We start from the raw sequence: 21,835 nt of genomic DNA on the forward strand, positions 1-21,835 counted from the left end.
CCTATTTCGAAAAACAGAGGAGAAGTAGGCCCTCTTAATGAAAAGAACGTTAAGGACACTCAGAAGTTGAACAGTTTGCAGAGCTTAGTTCCTTGAAACTCTGCCTCTCGAGCGTCAATCTTGTTAGTCTACATAAACAGAGGTTAAGCAGCAATAACAAAGGATCAGCTAATTAAAGTTAGAGTCACCTCCCTCTGTCCAGCGTAGCTAACGCGGATCTATGGTTATTTAAGCAAATAAATCAAGAATAATCAAAAATACGTACAATTACAGTGCGGCTTAAAATTAATAGTTACTAGTAGTTGTTAAAGAAAATTTTATGTTGATCGTTTTTATAGTAATTTTTTTCTTTCACTTTGAGCTCAATCGTCAGACAGTAGAGAAAAAAAACATCAACATCATTACCCGGTGTAAAGGGCTGTAATGATACATATCGTTAACGCTTAAGGGCATATCTACATAAACACATACATATCTATACACCCTCACACTAGTGTATTAGTCTGAAATTGATTTCGATTGATCAATATTCTAAACAATATTTAATTTGCTGTACCCAGAAACTTCTCTCCTGCAACAAATGCAGGTATTGAATCCACGAAGGCCCAAAGACATCCTACAGTTTTCGCAAAGGGCAAAACATTTACATGGCCATAGAATTATGTTTCTTGTGTTTGTCTTACAAACAACACATGCAAGATCTACCGCTTCATCGTCAGAATCCTGATCATGCAAATGATGTTCATGTATTTCGTGTATCTTTGGAGAACGTTCTGACATTACTTCGCGTAATATGCCTAATTCGTTGTTTCTTGCAAACCTCCGTCTGGTCAACATTCGTTCATTTGTAACGTTTTCGTAGTTCAGTATGGCCCACGTAGAAAGGTACCAACTCATTTCATTTGGCGAACGGATCAATTCCTGGATTTGTTCTGGATTGAAAAGTTCTTGTGCCATAGCCAATTGTCTATTATTTATCCTTCTTTCTTGGCCAGCTCCGTGTATGGGGCCTTCGGTATCGGAATAGAAGTCATCATCCACATCGTTAAAATTATCATCATACTCGTCTTCGTCATATTCTTCCAACTCATCATCGACATCCTCTATTTCGGTTTCCAAAGGAACATAGTCCTCTGTGTAGTCCTCTTCCGGTAACAAAAATTTGTCAGTGTCCTTTTCATCCTTTACATGAAGGAATTTGACATAGTTGTTCTCCGTGACAAAGTCATTGAAATTTCGTTCTGGTTCTTCGAGAATGTTACGGCCCTTGTTTCCCTTCCAGAAATATTTGAACCAACCTATAAGATATTTGACCATAGTCACATACCAAGATATTCTTAATCTCCAAACAGAAGTTGATCGAAGATCTCTTCTAAAGTCGAGTTCCTGTGCTGGTACCGCATCGACCTTATTTAGATATCCGCTTATCAAGTAGCTTTTGTGTAGTGATGTGGGAGTTGTAACATCTTCGAACTCTCTGTGAATACCATTAGTTCTCGCCTGTTTTGGATTACAGAGGAACACGGCAAACTTTAAGGCGACAGAGTAAAAATCTTCTTCACCACTTAAGTTCAAATACGTGGTCCAATTTTGCCAAAATGAATAAAATTGTAACTCTTCCACTCTACTTGTTGCTCCGAAACGTGAACCAAAATTTCCCATCCTTACCAAACAGGATAGCTTATAGCAGAGATAAGAAAGGATGACGATACTAGTGGATAAGATCTTTGGACCATTTTTGAACACACGAAACACTTGAAAGGACCCTATACCAGATAAATTTGAAGTGAATTGTAGGTAAATCATATAGACAGAAAACGGAACGTTCAACAATGTAGAGAATATAATTCTGTAATGCCTAATATTGAAAATTTCAACAAAATGTATGATAAATCTACCTAAAAGGCATATAATGCATGTGTATCCGTATGAATCAACTGTTGCATTAGACTTGCTTAGCTGATAGAACGCGCTACTCAACTCGAAAAGCGAATAATCTGATTCTTCCAAAGGCTTTAAATTTGCGGTGGTAGTTATGAAAGTTTCAATGCAATGTGATAGACATACAATTCCGTAACAAATGGACATATACGAACCAGCTGGTTGTTCCTCTCCGTAAAATCTAAACTGAGCACCAATTTGTATAAGCGCGTATCCTAAAGATAACAATGCAATCATATGGAAAGTGACCTTCGCCCAAGGAGCCAATTTTAACTGTTGATTCGTTGACCTCAAACTGGACATAGCCATTAACCTATTCAAAATAACTGCAACAAACAAGCAACTAGCAGCATATCCAGAAAGGAAATATGTAACCGACATCCAAAAGAAATCAGGTGAAGTTGTGAAGTTTTCGTTCACCTGAGGTTGTTCCACATGAGCATGAACTGAGGCATAGCGTTGGGCAATGGATGAAACGAACGATCTAAACGTTTGATACGGCACATTAATAGTCTGAGCCAAAAGTGACGTGCTATTGATAAGAGTGTGAGAAGTTTGGTCCAGATAAGGAAACTCGGCTAGAATCGACTGATTACCGGGCGTGGTTACATTCGCCATGGCATGAACATATAATAGAGCGGTTAATATTAATATTCAAATCTAATGGGTGAAAAAAACTTAAGAATAATGGAAGCGTTTTTACAACTTGGAATTGATTATTCAATGTTCTCCCAAGGTGATAGTTGGATCAAGCAAACCAGTCGCTGGCAATTTCAGATTGGAATTGTGTATCTATATTGAAGGGGATTCAGGGACAGAAATGTGCGAATAGGTATCTTAACTTTGTTGTCGAAAAAGGAGATTCGGATCAATATAACTATTCAGTACACGAGAGTGCGGACCTTAAAAACTATACAAAAGAACTGAAGAAATAGTTAAATTGATAATTCTTGCTTCCTTTGCTTGGTTAGGTTCACCTCTTAGAGAAGATACATACGTAGATGCCCATATTAATTGTCGTAGGTAAGCCTCCAGATACTCTGAGGAAAATCTCGTATACAATCAAGACGAGTGGATCCGGGTAACAGATTATATTTATCTTAACAAAGGGAATTAAAAAAGAAATGGTTGCGAAGAGATTCGAACTCTTGCATCTTACGATACCTGAGTGTTCCCAACTGTAAGGTTGGTTAAGATTGGTATCTTGAATCAGGCGCCTTAGACCGCTCGGCCACACAACCATATTAATTGTAATTGTACGAATGATTGCTTAAGCTGACTATACCTCAGTGGAAATGTCAGGTATGCAACCGCGTTTCGGACATTATCCAGTATCAGAGTTTCCGTCTCAAATTAGAACCTCTTGCAGACTGCTCAGCTTATATCTATCGATACTAAGGGAAAGTATGTGTCATACACCCCGTACTCTTTATCGCAATAGCCTGCCATTCGGAAATTCCAACTTACTCTAATGAGACGTACAAAGTGATATAAATTTCCTGCCAATTCTGTCACCGTCATGATGGTTGAGTCAACCGCTTTACGGTGAAAAAGAATTGAATTATTGACTTGATATATGTATAAAATTATCAGCTAAGGCAGTTTATCTTTGTTTTGGTCGAAGGTTCACACATCTGCTTCTTCATACGTTTATCATTATCAAGCTTTGATTACTTTTATACCAAAACCAATTAACAACGCGGTGCGGGAAATTGCTGTCAAATTGAAGAAGAATTATGTCCAGAACCATACTTAACAACATCCAAGAATTGCCAGGCGATGCTTTATTCGCTATCAAACAACGTTTAGCTGAAGACCCTAGATCTGCTAAGGTCGATTTGGGTATTGGTGCCTATAGAGATGAGGATGGTAAACCATGGGTATTACCAGCTGTTCGTAAAGCTGAAACATTGATCCATTCTGACGCATCTTTCAACCATGAATATTTGGGTATTGCCGGTTTACCTGCTTTGACTTCAGGTGCAGCCAAAGTGATCTTGGGCGATGATTCATCTGCTTTGGCTGAGAAAAGAGTTGTTTCTGCTCAGTCTCTATCCGGTACTGGTGCCTTACACATTGCAGCTAAATTCATCCAAAAGTTCTTACCTGGGAAGTTGTTGTATGTTTCTGATCCAACCTGGGCTAACCATGTCTCTATCTTTGAGTCACAAGGTGTCAAAACTGCTACGTATCCTTACTGGGATGCTGCTACCAAATCTTTGGATTTGGAAGGATTTATCAAGGCTATAGAATCAAGTCCAAGAGGCTCCGTGTTCTTGCTTCATGCTTGTGCTCATAATCCAACTGGTTTGGATCCAACCGAAGCTCAATGGGAGAAAATTCTCAGTGCCTGTGTGAAGAATGATATCATCCCATTGTTCGACTCTGCCTACCAGGGTTTCGCATCTGGTAGTCTAACGAATGATGCTTTTGCCGTCAGACTTGGTGTGAAGAAATTCGCTGAATCTGCTCCAATTTTCATCTGTCAATCATTTGCCAAGAATGTTGGTATGTACGGTGAACGTTGTGGATGCATTCATTTGATTGTTCCAAGACAAGAATCTAACGTTAATGTTTCCACTATTACCAAAGCTGTTGCATCTCAAATCAGTAAAATCACCAGATCAGAGGTTTCTAACCCTCCTGCTTACGGTGCCAAGATCGTTGCCAAAATTTTGAACAATGCTGAATTGACTGAACAATGGCATAAGGATATGGTTACAATGTCTCAAAGAATCACCAAAATGAGACACTCCTTACGTGACAAGTTACTCGAGTTACAGACTCCAGGTAACTGGGATCACATCGTCAACCAATGTGGTATGTTCTCTTACACCGGTTTAACAAAGCCAATGGTGGAAAGATTAGAAAAAGAACATGGTGTATACATGGTTGCTAGTGGTAGAGCTTCCATTGCTGGGTTGAATGAAAAGAACGTTGAACATGTGGCTAAGGCTATTAATGAAGTCGTTCGTCATTTCAATGAATCATCCAAATTATAAACATTCTTATCTCAAATCTTTGTAGCATAGCAGAAAGCTGCAAATCGTATGCAAAGAAAATGAACAGTATTCCTTCCTATAATATGTAATGTGATTTATGTATACGCTCCTTAAGATAATTATCTTCATACTCTCTCCGATAACCGAACGTCCAGATTCAACGTCTTTGAATATCTGTATGTAAAACGTGCTCTCTTATGAAAAGGCTTGACAACAACCCTAAGATACTAGCTAGCACGGCAAAACCTAGTACCAACCTACTACCGCCTTGGAAACTAATTTTTGCCAGCGATTCTAAGAGTGGGTCGAAGGATACATCGAACGAATTGTTTTCCAGTAATGTCTGGCACCACTTTCTCAATTGGTGAGTTGAGTATTTATCATTCAAGGTTTTGTTTTCTACAATGTTACGCAGAAGAGATGTCTGTAATTTGGATTGATAAATTAATCCAGCAAAAGATACACCAAGAGTTGAGCCTATAGCTCTGAAGGCATATTGAATGGAGGTAACTTGTGCTTGATGTGAAGTGTCAACACTAGCAATTAAAGATAACAGTGTTATTGTTAACATACTAGCATAACCCAATCCGGGTAGGAATAACATGAAGTACTCCAGGAGACCTTTTGGTTCTGTGTTATAGGTCGATAAGTAAACGATAAGAGTACCCGCAACTGTCACAGTGTTTAGTGTATTGGACAGTGCCTTATATTTGCCGGTACGCTTCATATAAAGACCGGTCATCATAGAACCAATGGCAATACCGAAAAAGTTAGAGACTGTCCTGACACCAATATTCCAGGGTTTCAAATGATATACTGTTTGCCAAAAAACAGGCACGTAGTAGGCTAATACAAATGTACTCATGGTGAAAAACCAATTGGTCAGACTGGAAGCTAAGACAGTACGGTTCGATCCTAGAAGCCTTATTGGAACCATAGGATTATGAACTGATAGTTCAGTGGAAACAAAAGTATACCCTGCCAGAGCCAAACCGACAATGAAAAGGGCCCAGGTACCGTAAGTTAAATGAGAGGGATTATCCAATACGGATAAAATGATCATTAATAATAACATGGTAGTGATTAAAGTAAAACTACCAGTGAAATCCACATGTTCTCGCACATCGGCAGTGGTTATCTTCTTGTTGGACAAATTAATGAGCCCACGACCTGGAGAACCCGCAGGTAAATTCAAAAACTTCATGATTAAGGAACAGCTTAATAACGAAAGTGGTACTTGGCATAAGAAAGCCCATCTCCACCCGATTCTCTGTTGCAAAAATGCACCAATCAAACTACCCGAAGCACATCCAAGAGCAAATACAATATTTCCCATACCTTGGTATACACCTCTCTGTCTCAATGGAATAATATCACTAGTAGTGATAGTACTCAAACTATTCAAGCCACCACCACCTACACCAGCAATAAATCTTCCAATACATAACATCCATAAGCTCTTCGTAAAGGGAGCACCGCATAGAATACATCCGAATCCAAAACACAAATTTGACCATATCAACAATGGTTTCCTCCCAAAGACGTCAGATAACTTCCCATACAACGGCTGGAAAGCAGAGCAGGATAATAAATACGAGGTTGCAATCCATGACATCTGATTGGATGCATCAAGTTCTGAAGCAATCGTAGGTAAAAGAGTAGTTACAATGGTAGTATCAAGTGCTGCTAGATATGATCCAACAAATAATGCGAATACTATCCAATTAACATCTCTCAGCGGTTCTACGTTTTTGTCATGTGCTGCTTGGTCAGGAAGCTGTGGCACGGGTGATAACAAAGGCTGCAATTCATCAGTCATTAGATGCTGGTTTGATGACTTATTATTCTTCGTTTGGCTGTTGAACTTCTTGCTGGATTAGTATCTTAATTTGATACAGGGCATGTAAAAATCATATCAAATCGAATGGCTATGATATTTATAAGTGACCAAAGAAGAAAATCGGTTTGTATTTTGATCTTAATTGCATCTGTAAAAACAACGTCCAACTCGGACTGCTCAAACTCCAATCTAATCTTATCTGATCTCCCTCTCTCTTTCTCTGCATAAGATGGGTTTAAACCAAAATAATAATCGCCGTACAAGTCTCATGTTCGGCATTCAGCTTGACACAATTTCCTATTTGAGGACTGCAATACCGAGATCACGTGCCTTCAGTCTTCAACTGACTGAAGATTCATGTTCCGAGACGTTGAGGTTATCTATTGGTTTAGCGAGAAACAAATCCATATGATCGTTCCAATTCTCAGAGACGCCCATATCAAAGGAAACACAGTACTTCTTGTTTTTAGATCCAAAACCCTTTTAACAGCCAAGGTGGACGAGATTTACTCTGAAAGAGAAAGATGAAATGTTGAACTGTCCAGACAAACAAAAAATAGGAATTTTTCGAACTGAAAAATAAACACATACATACACACAAGCCAAGCAATGAACTGTGGTGACAAAGAAAGGAAGTTTTGAGTACCCATCAACTGCATACAAGTGGTGTGCTGAATTTATTTACTGTATTTTACCATTGATAGAACTGAGTGTACTTTTTTGGGGTAATTCATTGTTAATTCCAATACTAGGCACTAAAAGTAAAAAAGAGTGCAGAAACGTAAAGGGACGGAAGCCAATATAACCTACTCAGTGACACGTAAAGTAGAACAGAGTTAATCATAATAGAAAATATGTCAGTCGATATTCGAAATCGTACTATTGAGTTCCAGAAACGATGTGCGATCATATCCAAGAAGAATAAGGCCAATAATGCGTCTGTTGCTTCAAACAATTCAATACCAAACAAATCTGAGTTCCAAAAAAAAGCATCAGAGATAGCACATGAGATCGCAAACACGGCTGTACAGTTGGGCAAGCTATCACAATTGGCGAAACGGAAACCGTTATTAAATGATAACCCTGTTGAGATAATGGAATTGACGTTTCTCATTAAGCGTCGTATCTACACCATCGAGAACGAAATAATGGAATTGAATAAATTACAGATTGGCACTAAACAGCATAAACAGAACGTGATGACATTGCTCAATACCAAGATGAAAAACATAAGTGGGAATTTCAAGGATGTTTTGGAGACAAGACAGAAATTAGAGCTTGAGAATCAGGATAGATTAGAAAGATTGACGCATGTTGGTGGATCAGATAACAAAGATTCAACAAACAATACATCTTCATTGGTACCTGCAGGAGCCAGCAGCAACATTATAGGACATGGTTACAATAATGTGAATCCCTTCATAAGCAATTTGATTGACGATGAGACCAACAATACATCTTCTTCTGCGAATAACGGTCTTACCCTTCCCGCCAACGGTAATCTATTACTATTAGAAGAACAACAAGATCAGAGATATCTACAGGAAAGAAGTAATGCTATTGAAACCATTGAGAGTACGATACAGGAAGTCGGTAATCTTTTCCAACAATTGGCTCATATGGTACAAGAACAAGGAGAAACGATTCAAAGAATTGACGATAATGTAGGAGACATTGAGATGAATATTCATGGAGCGCAGAGAGAATTACTAAAATATTTTGATAATATCAGTAATAATAGATGGATGGCTGTGAAAATATTTGCGATTATATTTGTATTTTTCTTGTTATGGGTTTTAGTAAACTGAATACTAGAACGATTATCATTATTCGTCTTTGAAATAGATTAATCACAGTTAGTAGTAATATTATATAGATACTCTATATCATACACATTTAAAACTATTCACCGGAAAGGTAAGGTTAAATGACATTCAATATATGGTAATAGGGAAATTAAGGGAGAGAAAGATAAAACGTATAACATATGCACATTTTTTGTTTTTTCTACAATCCCATTTCAGCTTGTAGTTCTCTTAATGCACGTTCATCTTCATCCTCTTCTTCGTCTTCCTCATCTGCTTGGGCACTATTAAGTTCTGGAGTAGATAATTTGACGTCGGGTACAGACGGTAAGTCTATTGAAGGTTGTTGTATTTGTTGCTGAGGTACAGGGGCAATGTGTTCCTTTTGCAAGTTTTCCGATTCTAGCAGTTCCAACTCCTGGTCTAATTCGTCCTCGTCCAACTCATCTTGTAATATCAACGGTTTAGAAATAGCCTCGCTGATTTCTTGGTTTAGTTCAACTTGTTCTCTGATTTCATCCATAGTATCATCCACTTTATCTAGATCTAGCCCCTTATGGATATTTTTCATTGCAGATGCACCTTGTTTCATTGCCTTCAAAGTTTCCAAATTCAAATTAGCATTTTCTATCGAGTAAAGTTGTTGATCCAAAGAATCTATCTGTGATTGTAGTTTGTCAAGCTGTGATTCATAAAGCTTCTTCTTCTTCAAATAAGTCTTCGCATTATTCTTATTACCAGATTGAAGACTTTTCTTTGCAAGTTGTTGCTGCTGATCTATCTGTGTTTGCAAATGCGCCTGTTTCTTATTCAATAGTTGGATATGTTCTCTAAGGTCGACAATCGCCTTCTTAGGCAGTTCTTTCTGTTGTTTGGAAGTTCCGAAGAAATAGCCCCACATGATGTGTCTAATGTATTCCCGTCAAATCTGAGCCTAATGCCACAGGGTTTAAAAAAATAGAAGATGTTAAAATTATACCTGAGATTGCCAGGTGAGTCTATGAATATGAGCCCAGCGCCTCAGTCTATCTTTGATAGTAGCTGTTCTTCTTTCTTACTTATTGTTAATCCAATATTGTTCAGTTTTTTATCCGTTTTAATTTCACAATTTCAGATAGGATAATCTTTTTTGGGGGGGGGGGGGAGACTACGGCGGCGAACGGGGGAGATGTGAAACTTCATTACCCGAATTTGAACATTCCAGTTCCATATCACGTGATTTATATTGATCACGTGATAGATCTTTTTTCACATTGTAGTTTCTTCTTCTCGCCAAACCAGAGAAACTCACTATGCCCCACCTAGTCAAAAGGGATGAGTTCATATCACTCCGAACGGACCTTTCCACGATCCAAGCAGAGCAGTTACCGCGGGGTAGCACCGGACTAAAGCAGCAGGAATGGCTCCATACCGTGAGCAATGTATATACTACATAGCATTGGGGCCATTATCTAACTGCTAACTGCATCTGGTCCTGGATGAGTAATCAGTCACAGATCCAAAAGATTCCACTATGGCTCTCGCTTCAATGCTAAATCATGCTCTTCAACATTTCTCTCTCGTAAGCTCACAAAGCTGGACCTGGTAAGCTTAGTCTGTACCCCGTACTATAGCCCTGCGACAATTTCCCCCTATCTGCCCCCCTTTCTACGCCCTATCAGCTCTTTTTTTTTTTCCTCTGCTTTCCCTGCCTGTGTACCTTCGGCTCGGGAACGGAAAATGATAGAGTATAATTAAACACCCATACACCACTGTCAAATTCCCTAGACAATCTCGGAGTGAACATGGCACCGAGGCATATAAACATGGAATAAAACAATTTATTCACTGTAATTCCATTTTCCAAGTTTTTTTTTTTTTCTAGTGTTTCCCTGCTTTGATTTACTTGAATTTTTCTACACATTTCAGTTTTGGCTATCATGTATATATGTGGTTATTATAGTGATCATCATATGGACAAACTTTAACTATAGTGTCACTTAGAACCCTTGAGGATTGCTAACACTGTAAAAAGGGTTCATCTGTTAAGATACTGTTGTGTCAATACTAGACTTATCATATACAGTAAAATCGGTTGAGAGCCAATTTTCGTGGATAGATCAAATTATAGATCCATTTTGGCTATTCTCAATTGAAAGTAACGAATAAAGAGTTGGGTTAAGTCATTCCCGTGCCAAATATTTATTCGATTGGTGGCTGATCCTCTACTATAAACTAATTTTATTTTTACCTCTCGGTTTCTATTACACTGTGAACGGATTTTCTCGGTGGCCTGCTTCTATTCCCCATAATTTTCTGGCTTTGAAACTCTTTCGTTTGATTTATTTAACCTTTCAATGGATCAGCAGAGGATCACACAGCAGACTCCTCAATGGAGCATACAGAGCGGTGCCAGTGCACGTGCTATGAAAAGTGCGTCGCATGCTAGGCTTACGAATAACCAGCAACAGCTGGAAATCGAATACAAGACCATGAAACAGGAAAATGCTAAGTTGAAAGAGGTTATAACGACGTTAAAGCAAGAAATTGACTTATATTCCAGAGTAATGTCGAGGAATTCTTCTCAGGTTGGTCCTACTACGGCAACGATACCGCTGCAGATGGAAACCTTACTTGTGAATCCAAAACGTAGGAAAACTATGTGTTTGGGAAGCAGTATTAAACCTTGAAGCATTTCCTGGCTTTTTTTTTTTGTGTTCCATATTTATCCGGTAGTTTCCTTCACTAGGAAGCTGTCTTTCCACAATCCTCTCTTTTTCATTTCCTTGTTTCTCTCTCCAGGATACGTTGTTTTTCCTGAATTGATGGAATAGTTACCAGTTTTTCTAACCCCGGCACTCGACTGATTTCACGTTTTTATGCTAATGATTTATTATGTTCTGTTTTTTTTTTTCATTCATTCTTATGGGCCCCGCCTTCTTACCCTTTACTATTAACTTACGCATGATATCAGTGACTTAATTAGCAGTTTCTCTTCCACCATTTTAACCCTCGGATGGAACCACTCTGGTCTTTTTATTTTGATTGGCAAAGCGTTCCAAAACCTTTTTCTATTTGGCACCAGCCAGTCTCACACCCGTTAATTTATAATTTATAAATGTCTTATGTATAACGAATCTCTCACGACCTCACTCTAAATCGAATATTCCTTTACCGTTTTTAATCAAGAAAATTGTTATTCATTCAAAAAAAAAACATCGATGTTCCCCTTAAACTGTTCCCCTCTGATAAAGAGGATACCGATTGTAAGAACGGTTCTAGTGGTTTAACTTCGAATAGCGATGGCTGAACATCGGTCCTACAATTTTTATTCTTTATTGGAATGAGTTTATTACGTTTATTATGGATTTCGTCTTGGCTCAGTTCTTTTGTGAAACGCTTAACATCGGATATCTATATATGTATATATAATCACGAAGAAAAGTAGAATCAAAAGTCTATCAATATGCATCATGCATGAAGAAGTGAGAAGAACAGTAAATCAATTGGTAAATTGTTCTAGTTTAAGTCAGGGGAGAAAAAAAGAACATGGTCTTAGTTTAATTTGTTTCGGTTTTATTTTAACATTTGCATGGTGACTTCAAACGCCGCGAAAGTGGCACCGTTGACAGGCAAAGACCGAAGCATGGTAGGCATGAACCCCTTGGTGAACGCTCTCAGACCACGCTCTCTATAGATGTTTTTTGCGACTTGTACCACGTTTGTTCCGTAAGCTGGGTTAACTAATTTATCAGCTTGCATAACGGATTTGACAACATCGAATGGGTAAGTCATAGCCCAGAAGAAAGCACCGGAAAGAGCACCAAACATACAAGCCTTCCAAGCAGATATATCTTCTCTACGGAAGCCATGGGCTAATTGGGACGCTATCAAGGTTTCGTAAGTCAAGAAATAGATACCAAACCCATGAGAAGTCCTCATCAAAGTAGCAGTAAATCCACGCATCAAAGATCCTTGTTTCAACAACTTTTCAGTGCAGTCCAAGGTACTTTTATATTCTGCATTCGCTAGAGCCTCTTTTTGTAATTGTAATCTAATTCTGACATGTTCAATTGGAGTCGCGAGTAATGCATTAGCGGACCCACTAACGAACCCACACGTATAATATTGACCAAGGGATAATGTGTTATCGTAAATACCACGTGATCTGTTCAAATCTCTGAAGTATCTCTTCATGGCTTCGTTAATACCGAACTGGCAAGAGACACAAGCGCCGACACCCACAAGTGGAGCCATAGTTCCTTTATAGAATCCCATAAATCCTTCGTATTTGACTAGGTCTGTGATCGCTTCCCAAGCAGTTGCGTTCCCTGGCATAGTTTGTAACCGTACTTTGATGATATCAAATGGTTGCCCCACTAGAACTTGAGCTACCCCACCAACAGTACCTGAAAATACATCCTTTAAAGTTTTCCGAAACCCATGCAAATCAGTCAAATCTTCGACGACTTGAGGAGTGATCAATAATTCGTCAGACATAATATTAGTATATTTTAGCTACAACCACTGTTCTTCAATGGTATCTCAGTAGATATCAAGATTTATTACCGTTCACCTCATCTCATCTCAGAAAACAGCTGCAAAAACAGTGAAGAGTAAAAAGAAAAAAAGCAGTACTAAAATGTAAACAACATGGATACAAGAGGGATCTATAGAATTCACTTATATATATATATATCTATATATTAAACATGTTCAATCTTCAAGCAAACCATATGAGTTAAAAAGTAAGAGTAAACACCCAACAAAAGAGGTTAGAACTAGCGAAAGCTGAATAATCGCTGCACATCGAATAAAACTCCCGGCTACAAGAGATAAAGCTAGGACAATCTGCGAATAACCGAAAGTAGCATGAAGACAAGCAAAGAGCATTAGCTCATTATACACATTAAATCCATAATACACAAAAGAGAGAAATTGAAACGCATAGATAAAGTTGTAATAAATCTAAGCGCATTCAGACCCTAAATGGTTTCACATTGATATGGATCCAGAATCGGATATCAATAGCCGTTGATACGCCCAGCACTGGCTGTGAGGCGTTGCTGTATATAAAAGATTTCCTTTTTTTTCCTTAGAAACGTTAACTTCCCATACAAAACTTACTTCAGAAACAACTTACTCGAATCAGGCTAAGGATGTGCTTTTACTACTACAAAATAATGGACCTGTCTTTCCAGCTGTCAGAGACTCCGTATGTTTTTGTGGCACAGACACAAAAAAAAAAGAGGTCTTGAGATAAAAATCTTGGATTTGCTTCCCGTTCTCATTTTTCAGGGGGCGCATATTAATTTCCGCTTCTGACTCTCGAGGTTGTTTTTACCTCGGTAGGACTTTAATGTGCGCCTATCTCGATGATAGCCTTGTTTTGATATGTTTTGTTGTCGCTCACGCATATGAGCCGATTGGAAGATTATATTACCCGGATAAAGATCTTGTCCATTAGCGGAAGCTCGGTTCCATATGCTGGATTTGGAGTAATTTTCTCACAGATTGAGTAGAGATGGCGCTCTCATTAGAGATCACGTGATTCGATAGATTGTGTACTCTTAACCTGATAATTGCATGGAAGTATAGTCCGACCTGACAATTTCATATCTCCAAAGAAGCCATGGTTCCACTGGTTCCACTGGTTCGGTTCAACTACAAAACAAATTAGACATCTCTCCCATTTAAGAATTATTAAACAATTATGCTCAATTGTAGTACTAAAAGCTCCTATGTACGTTTGTTCAGGGTCTCTCTCTCATTCTATAATGCTCATCATGTAGAAACCCAGCAATGTGCATCCGATTTGAATGACAGTAGTTGTGATCTCTTTTCGTCTTGAGTTGGTACTTATATTTAGTAATTCTGGTACCACGCCAACTGTGCTCGTATAGATGAACCCTCCACATGTTATAATCATGATCTTGTTGGTCCATTCCTCGTTGTTGAGTTCGTCATTACCTTTGCCCATTTCATTTAATATACATCCGATGGCAGCTCCAGTCAATGATCCCAAGCATGTAAATAGCTCAGATTCGATAGCTTGTTTGAAAGTCAACCCACTGGATAGTTTTACAGCAAAGTCTCCTAATTCATGCGGAACCTCGTGAAATACAACGGCCATGAATGACATTATCCCAACGTATTTTGATGTGTAGAACGATGAGGATACTGCGATACCATCGGCAGCCTTGTGTATAAATTCAGTAACCATATTGAGATACGTACTTACCTCCAAAGACTTGTTATTGGTCTTGCTCCTGGAACTCTGAGTGCCAGTAGGCTTCTTATCTTCCTCTGTCGACTGTTTCAAGTGATCATCGTCGAATGTGTGTGTGTGCGAATGTGAGTGCGAATGTGAGTTTGGACTGCCCATGTTGATCACCCTCAGTAGTTTATCGATCGCCATGAAGGAAAGGAACCCATATAGAATTCCATATCCAATATCAACAGGATCGCCCTCATGGTATAGCTCTGGAAGAACGTGTAAAAATACGTCCCCTAAGATTCCTCCAAGAGCGAATGGAACCATGAGTCGAACCATTTTAGTTCCACCTCTTTTGAACCCCGGTATTATCGCCACCAAGATACACGGAAGAGCACACAAATAGAGGGTCGCGAGCATTGCATTGTATTTTGCCGAGAATGGGAACAGCAGTTGCAGATATTGAATTACGGCACCGTTGTTCAATTGTTGGAAACTATTCTGGTGTACGTGATCATGACCATGTGAAGTAACATGATGACTTGCATGTCCATGTGCTTGCCTTAATCCCAGGCTAAGTACCGTTAATAGTGCTGCTTGGATCATAGTAGTTTTTTACTCCCAGAGCCACTGCGGTTAAAACCAACTGTAAGGTGAAAACCGATCGTTAGTAGTCGATGTTTCCATTGTTGGTTGGCTCCATCTAACTATGATTCTTTTTCTATCAAAATGATGATGGTCGATCACGTGACTCAGATATGTCTGTTTTTTCCCTTAAATGAAAAACTTAAATGAGATCAACCAAAACCTCGAGGCATTGACACCATCAGTGTGGATATTTGAGCATACTTATAATAAGCTGGCTCTTTTGCTTTTACTTGGATATTTGAATTCATAAGAAATAAATTTCCACCACCTGATACAATGCCATTGAACGCTGTTAGAGTTGCCTCAAAGGCTCAACCTGCAAAGAACGTGATTCTTGTCTTCCATGGCCTAGGTGACTCAGGTTCGGGTTGGAGTTTCCTAGCTGAATACTTGCAAAGAAGCCCTGCTTTTGCGCATACAAGGTTTGTGTTCCCTAATGCTCCAAATATGAGAATCGATGCGAATGGAGGTATGTCTATGCCTGCTTGGTTCAATATTTACGACTGGGCGAATCCAGATGCCAGAGTAGACGTTGAAGGGATTAAATCTTCTTTGAAAGTAATTAACAGTTTCATTCAAGAACAAATCGATGATGGTATCTCACCCGAAAACATCATTCTTGGTGGGTTTTCGCAAGGCGCTGCATTGACTTTAGCTAGTACGGTTACTTCTCCTTATAAACTTGGTGGTTTCTTTGCACTATCAGGATTCTGTCGTTTAAAGAAAGAAGACTTAGATTCAATTGCCGAAAATAAGAATAAAGATACACCAGTGTTCCACGGACATGGAGACCAGGACCCTATTATCCCAATTCAATACGGTTCAGACGCTAAGAAGTTTTTCGAAAAATATTTCCATCTGTCAGATTATGATTTCAAATCATATAGAGGCATGGCTCACTCTACTTCTCTAGAAGAAATGCAAGATTTGGTTCAATTTTTGAGCAAAGCTTTAAAACTTTGATATATCAATTTCGTCAATAGATGAAGCTTGAAACAAGCTTGAGAAAGCATAGCCTTGAATTAATGGGCTACATTGTCATTCAAAGAAAACTGTTCTTTTTTAAATATAATAATTCTGCCTGTATTTACTAGTCATATGCACCTCAATGTTTTGGCAAGTATATCAATATAGAGGACGCCGTGGCCAGGTTTAGAGGCGCATGCTACTCTGCTCTTCTATCTGATCAACTTGCATTACATTTTACAGTCACTTCTGACGTGTCCGTTGCCATTCATTGGGATTTGACTGTTTGGTTAAAGACACTTTTAATATAATAATAACAAAATATATAAAATTATAAGGTTTGACCAAAGAATGATGCATCAGTACCGAGATAAGGAAGAACATCAAGACAAACTGCCCCTCTGAAACTTGACTTATCGGCATAGAAAAAAAACAGCCATGTCGTTGCCATTGAGGCCCTTGTCTCTAGATGTGAACACAAAGCAGCTAGATTCTAAACAGAAGAAGTTCCACCAGGCTGTGGAAAGGGCATTGCAACATTTCGATGCTGTCACGGAATGGGCTGACTATATCAGCAGCTTAGGAAAGCTTCTCAAGGCTTTACAAAGTTGGTCTCCTAAATTCCAGAATGTTAAATACTACGTTCCATATCCTTATCAGGTTGCTAGAAGATTGTCTTCATCATTATCTCCAAACTTACCTTCAGGAGTTCATTTGAAAACATTAGAGGTTTATAATTACATTTTTGAGAAGATTGGGCCCGACACTTTGGGGAAGGAAGTGAATATTTGGATAGGTGGCGTTCTACCCTTGATGTCTTATGCGTCCATATCGGTTAAACATCCATTGATTGAACTGTATGAGAAATACATTGTAAGTCTATCTTCTGTTACGTTGAAAATTATAGTGAAACCTGTGTTGGCAAGTTTGTTCCCAGGGATCGACGACGAAAGTAGTGAGTCGCAAGCAAGTACCATAAATTTGATAGAGACTCTTTACACTAATCTAGATGATCCCTCTTTATTTTGGCAAACTTCTTTCATTATTATAATCAATAATAAAGATAGAAGATTGGGCGGTCTAGTGTGGTTGACGAAAAAGTTACCATCGTTAAATGCAGTTCCTCATTTAGCTGCAAAGGAAAAGGACACAGCTTTAACTAAAAAGGATTCGAAGGAGAGGAAAGAATTTGCTTTGTCGTTGTTACTCGATGCCTCCAAACCAGTAGTTTCACCCGAGCCAGGTTTGCTAATAAGATCTTTTGTTAGATGTCTTGAAGATGAGAACGAAATCCTAATCCAAAGAGGTATTTTGGACTTACTTTTGCAAAGGTTGCATTTGCATTCACCATTGTTGCAAGTGTTAGTTAAACCTTCCGACTGTCGGCTCTTAATCATGACGGCATGCAGAACAATGTTGAAAAAAGACATGTCTCTCAATAGAAGAATATGGAACTGGCTGCTTGGACCAGTACTAGATCCAGAATCTGGAGATCATAGCGATTCCGAGTATTTTATCAAGAACGGTGCTCAACATTTGTTAGGCGGATTGCATGAGATGCTCGAACACCCTCAGACGTGCATCGATGCTTACAAAATCGTGTCTGCGTTGATGGATCGCTGGCAAATTGGATCTTATTTAACACCGAAAATATTCATCCCACTTATCGAGAAATGCAGAGAGTACTCGGACAATCAATTAGTATTGAAAACAGCGTCTTCTTTCTTTGATTCTGTCGAAACTAATATCATTTGGGGGAAGCTTTTCGAAAAAGTGTTTTGCGATAATGACTATGACCTTCTAATATATGTGCTACAAAATTTCCGCTGTTCCACTGATGAAGAAATAACAGTACGTCACTTGCCGCTAATTCTACTATCGTTACTATGTCAGAGTTCGATTGAAATTCCAAAGTGTACTCAAATATTAGAAATTCTTGTACGAATGATACCTGAAAGAGCCTACTTGCCCATTCATCACTCTTCTTTATCCCAGGGAAGCACGCTATCCTATGAGAAATGCTTTACTGATATCAAATCTTACTATGAACAGGTGTCAGATCCTCTTAATTCCAAAGATCTAAATTCGTCATCTGATTTAAGTCCTCCTTTCAATACGGCAGATCTAACTTTTTTAATCACTTATAGAGTGCATTTACTGTTGATCGAAAATATTCGAAGATATCAAAACATAAATGATATTTCGAAATTGTTTGTATTATTCATTGAAATAATCCCCGAGCAGTATGATGTATCAGAAGAAGCTGAAGTGGTGAAGTGGTCAGATACTGATTTGATAGAGTGTATCTTTGAACAAAATGATGCAATCGAAAGTGCTCCTGAACAGTCACTACAAGGAATTGTTGAGATTTACACTAAATATTTGTTCCGTAATTTACCGATATTGGATTCGATGCGACTATTAAAGATAATTATGAAAGGGCTGTGGTCATTACTCTTAGATCATAATAAACAAATTGACGCAGTCGAAATGCTCAAAGTCATAACAAGACATGTTCCATCGTCAAGAATTGAAAGCTGCTTAGCTTCTGTTTATTTGGGGGATTGCGACATTAACAATCGTCTAGTTGTTCTAGACTGCCTCTGGACTCATCTAGCAGGTAACTTTGATATTATAAAAAGACCTTTGTCCCTAGCTTTGGACGAACTTTCTGATGAAAAGAATTCTAACTACTGGTATGTGCATGAATGGGTGGTATCTATCATTTCTGGTGAATCCGGAAACAAGTTCTTTGAACTTTTGGTTGAAAACCCCCTTCAATTTGAGTTTATAAATAACGAAAAGATTGGCAATATGGACGATTTGGCGCTATTTACTTATCATCTTGATGTTTTGAGAAATGTTTTAAAAACCCCAGACACTGTGGTCTATAAAGCTTTCGGAATTCAATTAGTAACTGAAAAATTATCCAAGGACTGGGCGGCCGAAGACGTATCGTCATATAAAAGCTTGGTTATTGCTGTGCTGCTAAAATTTCTAAGTATCCAAAATGACGCACCTGGCAATAGCATAAAAAGTGCATTATCTCTTTTAAGTTTGCTTGTCAACGGTACTGAAATAAATTTCAAGAACATTGTGACGAGATTGCTCCAAATTTCTACGGAATACATTGCCAGTAAAGTTCCTGATTCTCAAGTTGTTGTCGTATCTTTGCTACAAATAATCTCACAGGTGCTATCTTTATCGGATAAAAGACAAATTAAGCTTGACATCTTTACCGAGGACTCTTCGCATATGAAATATGTTGATTTTCTTGTATCTACAGTAAGTCATATTGATGATGACTTAGTCTTTTCATCCTATGTCAATTTACTTTCCGAGAGCATTGCTTACTTCCAAGAGTCAATCCTCAAGATCATTTTGCCTTTGTCTGCATCCATAGTTGACTCCATATCTAGACTTTTTGAAGACGAGCAGAAAAGGGGTAAAAACTTGAGGTCTATAACTGCTCTTCTAGGATCTTTAGAAGAAATTCTAGAAGTGTCGCATGGCTATTTGCAAGCTGATGAAAGCACCGGTTATTTCTCTCACACCAATGCAAGAAATGATTTTTTGCAGAACATGGTATCCAATGTGTTTTCATCGGATCAATCCTCTTCTGAAGCACGAATTTTAAATGAGAGAATGGTCGTTCTTAAATCTTTTACAATGGTAAGCGGCAGAATATCAGAAATGTGGAATTGGGCTGACCAAACAGCATCTGGAGACTTGAGGACGGTCAATAACTCAGAGTTTGGCCAGTCATTACACGAAGTTTCGACAAACTACAAAGTTATCTCAAATAAGCTACTTGAAAAGCTTTTCCTATTAGAACCATCAGATATTTTGGAATCCTTAATTTCGAACCCAATTCCTTCTCAGCTCGTTAGACTAAATCACTCTTTGGATAACGGACGGTGCTCAGTGACAATTTCCCGTTTGCTACAAGGTATAGTAACGAGATGTAATGAGACTAGCTCTGTGTCTTTATTCAGCAGTCATAGAAGCAAAAAGAACCTTAACTCTGCAGAGACAAATCACCTTGGCGCGGGGGATTTATTATCATATTTGCTCAAATATTTTGACTCGTTGGATAATTCGGCAGTTGAAGACTTTTATTCAGATTTTATGGTTTTCTTAAAGGAAGTTTTGAGTAACTATACTAGCTATAGTTCAATATCGTTTCCGTTATTGCAATTAATTGCCTTAATCAGCGAAAAACTTGACTACTCTAGTTTGGGTCAAGAACGCCGAGTCAGAAAGGAAATAACTGAATCATTTATTAAGTTACTAAACAATAGTCTCAGCTCGGATATTATGGATAGCAACAATAAAGAAGACATTATAGCAGCTTTGTATTTTGTTGTTGAGAGGCTTTCATATGTTGTCAATGAAGTTAATCAAGGTGATAAGTTCAACAGCACTTTGACCTCCATTGTTATCTATTCCATAGTGCCTTACAGCAAAAGGATAGCAGAAATCTCCCCCGATGTATTGCACTTCATGAATTTGATAGCACCAATCGGAGAGAGAGTTAAACCTTGGAAATTATTCCTTAACGAATTTTTCACGGATTCTAAAACGTTACGGGCGCTGTTAGAGACAGATGACAAATCTTGGAGTTTCATATTTTACCACTGGTCTCTATACTACGATAGCAAGGAGAAACTTCTTCCAGATCTAATATTGTCCGTAACGGCGAAGTCGAATGTTATTACACCTTCAATCAATCCGTTTAACACATGGAGTGATTCAGAAGTTCAATCCAAATTTAACAATATTCTACGCATTGCGTATTTGGTTCTCATTTCTCCGAAAGATCATTATTATATTCACTGTCAATCACTTTTGAACATTGTTGAACATTTCATCTTTGGAGTAGAGAATGCATTACAAGCCGCTGGATATATATTATTACGGGCTTTACTATTGAAATTTACAAACACACATTTCGCTGATCATTGGTCGATGTTATTCTCAGGTTTACAATCATCTTTACTCACAATATATGAAGCTATACAAGTTCAACAATCCATTGACAGTAATGTTGTCCTTCAAGTATCGAAGACTCTTGATCTTCTTCTAACCGTTAACGTAGAAGAATTTTCTGCCACTCATGAGTGGTTATTCGTCATTGACACTATTAATAGTATTTACAAGAAGGATCCTTATGTCGCGCTAGTAGACGAGATAAGCCAATGTAAAGATTTGGTAATGGTCACGACGTCGGGTGTTACACTGAATGAAGATACTACATTCCGTGTTCCCTTGCTAGTCAACATACATTCCATTGACAGCGTTGTAAACCTCATTCCTTTCTTCTTCAATCTCAGTTACGATCACTATGAAGCGATGTACAACTTAAACCCCTTGAACGAACAGGTATGTATTGATGATTTATCGCATGACATTTGTCATCAATTCATTAAGTGATCTTCAA

General features: G+C 38.4%; 10 protein-coding genes and 1 non-coding gene across 11 annotated transcripts; 5 read left to right on the forward strand and 6 right to left on the reverse strand.

Annotated features, from left to right (window-relative positions):
* Positions 1–531: 531 nt before the first annotated feature.
* On the reverse strand, positions 532–2,559 carry ASI1 (putative ubiquitin-protein ligase ASI1; the record flags this gene model as incomplete). The annotated part of the gene is made up of 1 exon (XM_455874.1): positions 532–2,559. The coding sequence occupies one exon, from the start codon at positions 2,557–2,559 to the stop codon at positions 532–534; it is 2,028 nt and encodes a 675-aa protein (XP_455874.1).
* Positions 2,560–3,066: 507 nt separating this feature from the next.
* KLLA0_F17710r lies at positions 3,067–3,182 on the reverse strand. The gene is made up of 2 exons: positions 3,144–3,182; positions 3,067–3,111 (listed from the first exon to the last, which is right to left on the reverse strand). It is a non-coding gene; the product is annotated as a tRNA-Leu (tRNA).
* A 495-nt stretch (positions 3,183–3,677) lies between these two features.
* AAT2 (aspartate transaminase AAT2) lies at positions 3,678–4,943 on the forward strand (the record flags this gene model as incomplete). Its single annotated transcript, XM_455876.1, has 1 exon — positions 3,678–4,943. The coding sequence occupies one exon, from the start codon at positions 3,678–3,680 to the stop codon at positions 4,941–4,943; it is 1,266 nt and encodes a 421-aa protein (XP_455876.1).
* A 157-nt stretch (positions 4,944–5,100) lies between these two features.
* KLLA0_F17776g (MDR family MFS transporter) lies at positions 5,101–6,762 on the reverse strand (the record flags this gene model as incomplete). The annotated part of the gene is made up of 1 exon (XM_455877.1): positions 5,101–6,762. The coding sequence occupies one exon, from the start codon at positions 6,760–6,762 to the stop codon at positions 5,101–5,103; it is 1,662 nt and encodes a 553-aa protein (XP_455877.1).
* Positions 6,763–7,637: 875 nt separating this feature from the next.
* SED5 (t-SNARE syntaxin) lies at positions 7,638–8,591 on the forward strand (the record flags this gene model as incomplete). Its single annotated transcript, XM_455878.1, has 1 exon — positions 7,638–8,591. One exon carries the CDS (start codon positions 7,638–7,640, stop codon positions 8,589–8,591), a length of 954 nt encoding a protein of 317 aa, XP_455878.1.
* Positions 8,592–8,790: 199 nt separating this feature from the next.
* On the reverse strand, positions 8,791–9,489 carry SNF7 (ESCRT-III subunit protein SNF7; the record flags this gene model as incomplete). The annotated part of the gene is made up of 1 exon (XM_455879.1): positions 8,791–9,489. The coding sequence occupies one exon, from the start codon at positions 9,487–9,489 to the stop codon at positions 8,791–8,793; it is 699 nt and encodes a 232-aa protein (XP_455879.1).
* Positions 9,490–10,924: 1,435 nt separating this feature from the next.
* Positions 10,925–11,257, forward strand: KLLA0_F17842g (uncharacterized protein; the record flags this gene model as incomplete). The annotated part of the gene is made up of 1 exon (XM_455880.1): positions 10,925–11,257. The coding sequence occupies one exon, from the start codon at positions 10,925–10,927 to the stop codon at positions 11,255–11,257; it is 333 nt and encodes a 110-aa protein (XP_455880.1).
* An 886-nt stretch (positions 11,258–12,143) lies between these two features.
* Positions 12,144–13,067, reverse strand: KLLA0_F17864g (uncharacterized protein; the record flags this gene model as incomplete). Its single annotated transcript, XM_455881.1, has 1 exon — positions 12,144–13,067. The coding sequence occupies one exon, from the start codon at positions 13,065–13,067 to the stop codon at positions 12,144–12,146; it is 924 nt and encodes a 307-aa protein (XP_455881.1).
* A 1,267-nt stretch (positions 13,068–14,334) lies between these two features.
* Positions 14,335–15,387, reverse strand: YKE4 (Zn(2+) transporter YKE4; the record flags this gene model as incomplete). Its single annotated transcript, XM_455882.1, has 1 exon — positions 14,335–15,387. The coding sequence occupies one exon, from the start codon at positions 15,385–15,387 to the stop codon at positions 14,335–14,337; it is 1,053 nt and encodes a 350-aa protein (XP_455882.1).
* A 318-nt stretch (positions 15,388–15,705) lies between these two features.
* Positions 15,706–16,392, forward strand: TML25 (palmitoyl-(protein) hydrolase; the record flags this gene model as incomplete). The annotated part of the gene is made up of 1 exon (XM_455883.1): positions 15,706–16,392. The coding sequence occupies one exon, from the start codon at positions 15,706–15,708 to the stop codon at positions 16,390–16,392; it is 687 nt and encodes a 228-aa protein (XP_455883.1).
* A 441-nt stretch (positions 16,393–16,833) lies between these two features.
* DOP1 (Dop1p) lies at positions 16,834–21,828 on the forward strand (the record flags this gene model as incomplete). The annotated part of the gene is made up of 1 exon (XM_455884.1): positions 16,834–21,828. One exon carries the CDS (start codon positions 16,834–16,836, stop codon positions 21,826–21,828), a length of 4,995 nt encoding a protein of 1,664 aa, XP_455884.1.
* Between the last annotated feature and the right edge of the window lie 7 nt (positions 21,829–21,835).

The sequence above is a fragment of the Kluyveromyces lactis genome, assembly GCF_000002515.2.
Source record: "Kluyveromyces lactis strain NRRL Y-1140 chromosome F complete sequence".
Lineage (NCBI taxonomy): Eukaryota > Fungi > Ascomycota > Saccharomycetes > Saccharomycetales > Saccharomycetaceae > Kluyveromyces > Kluyveromyces lactis.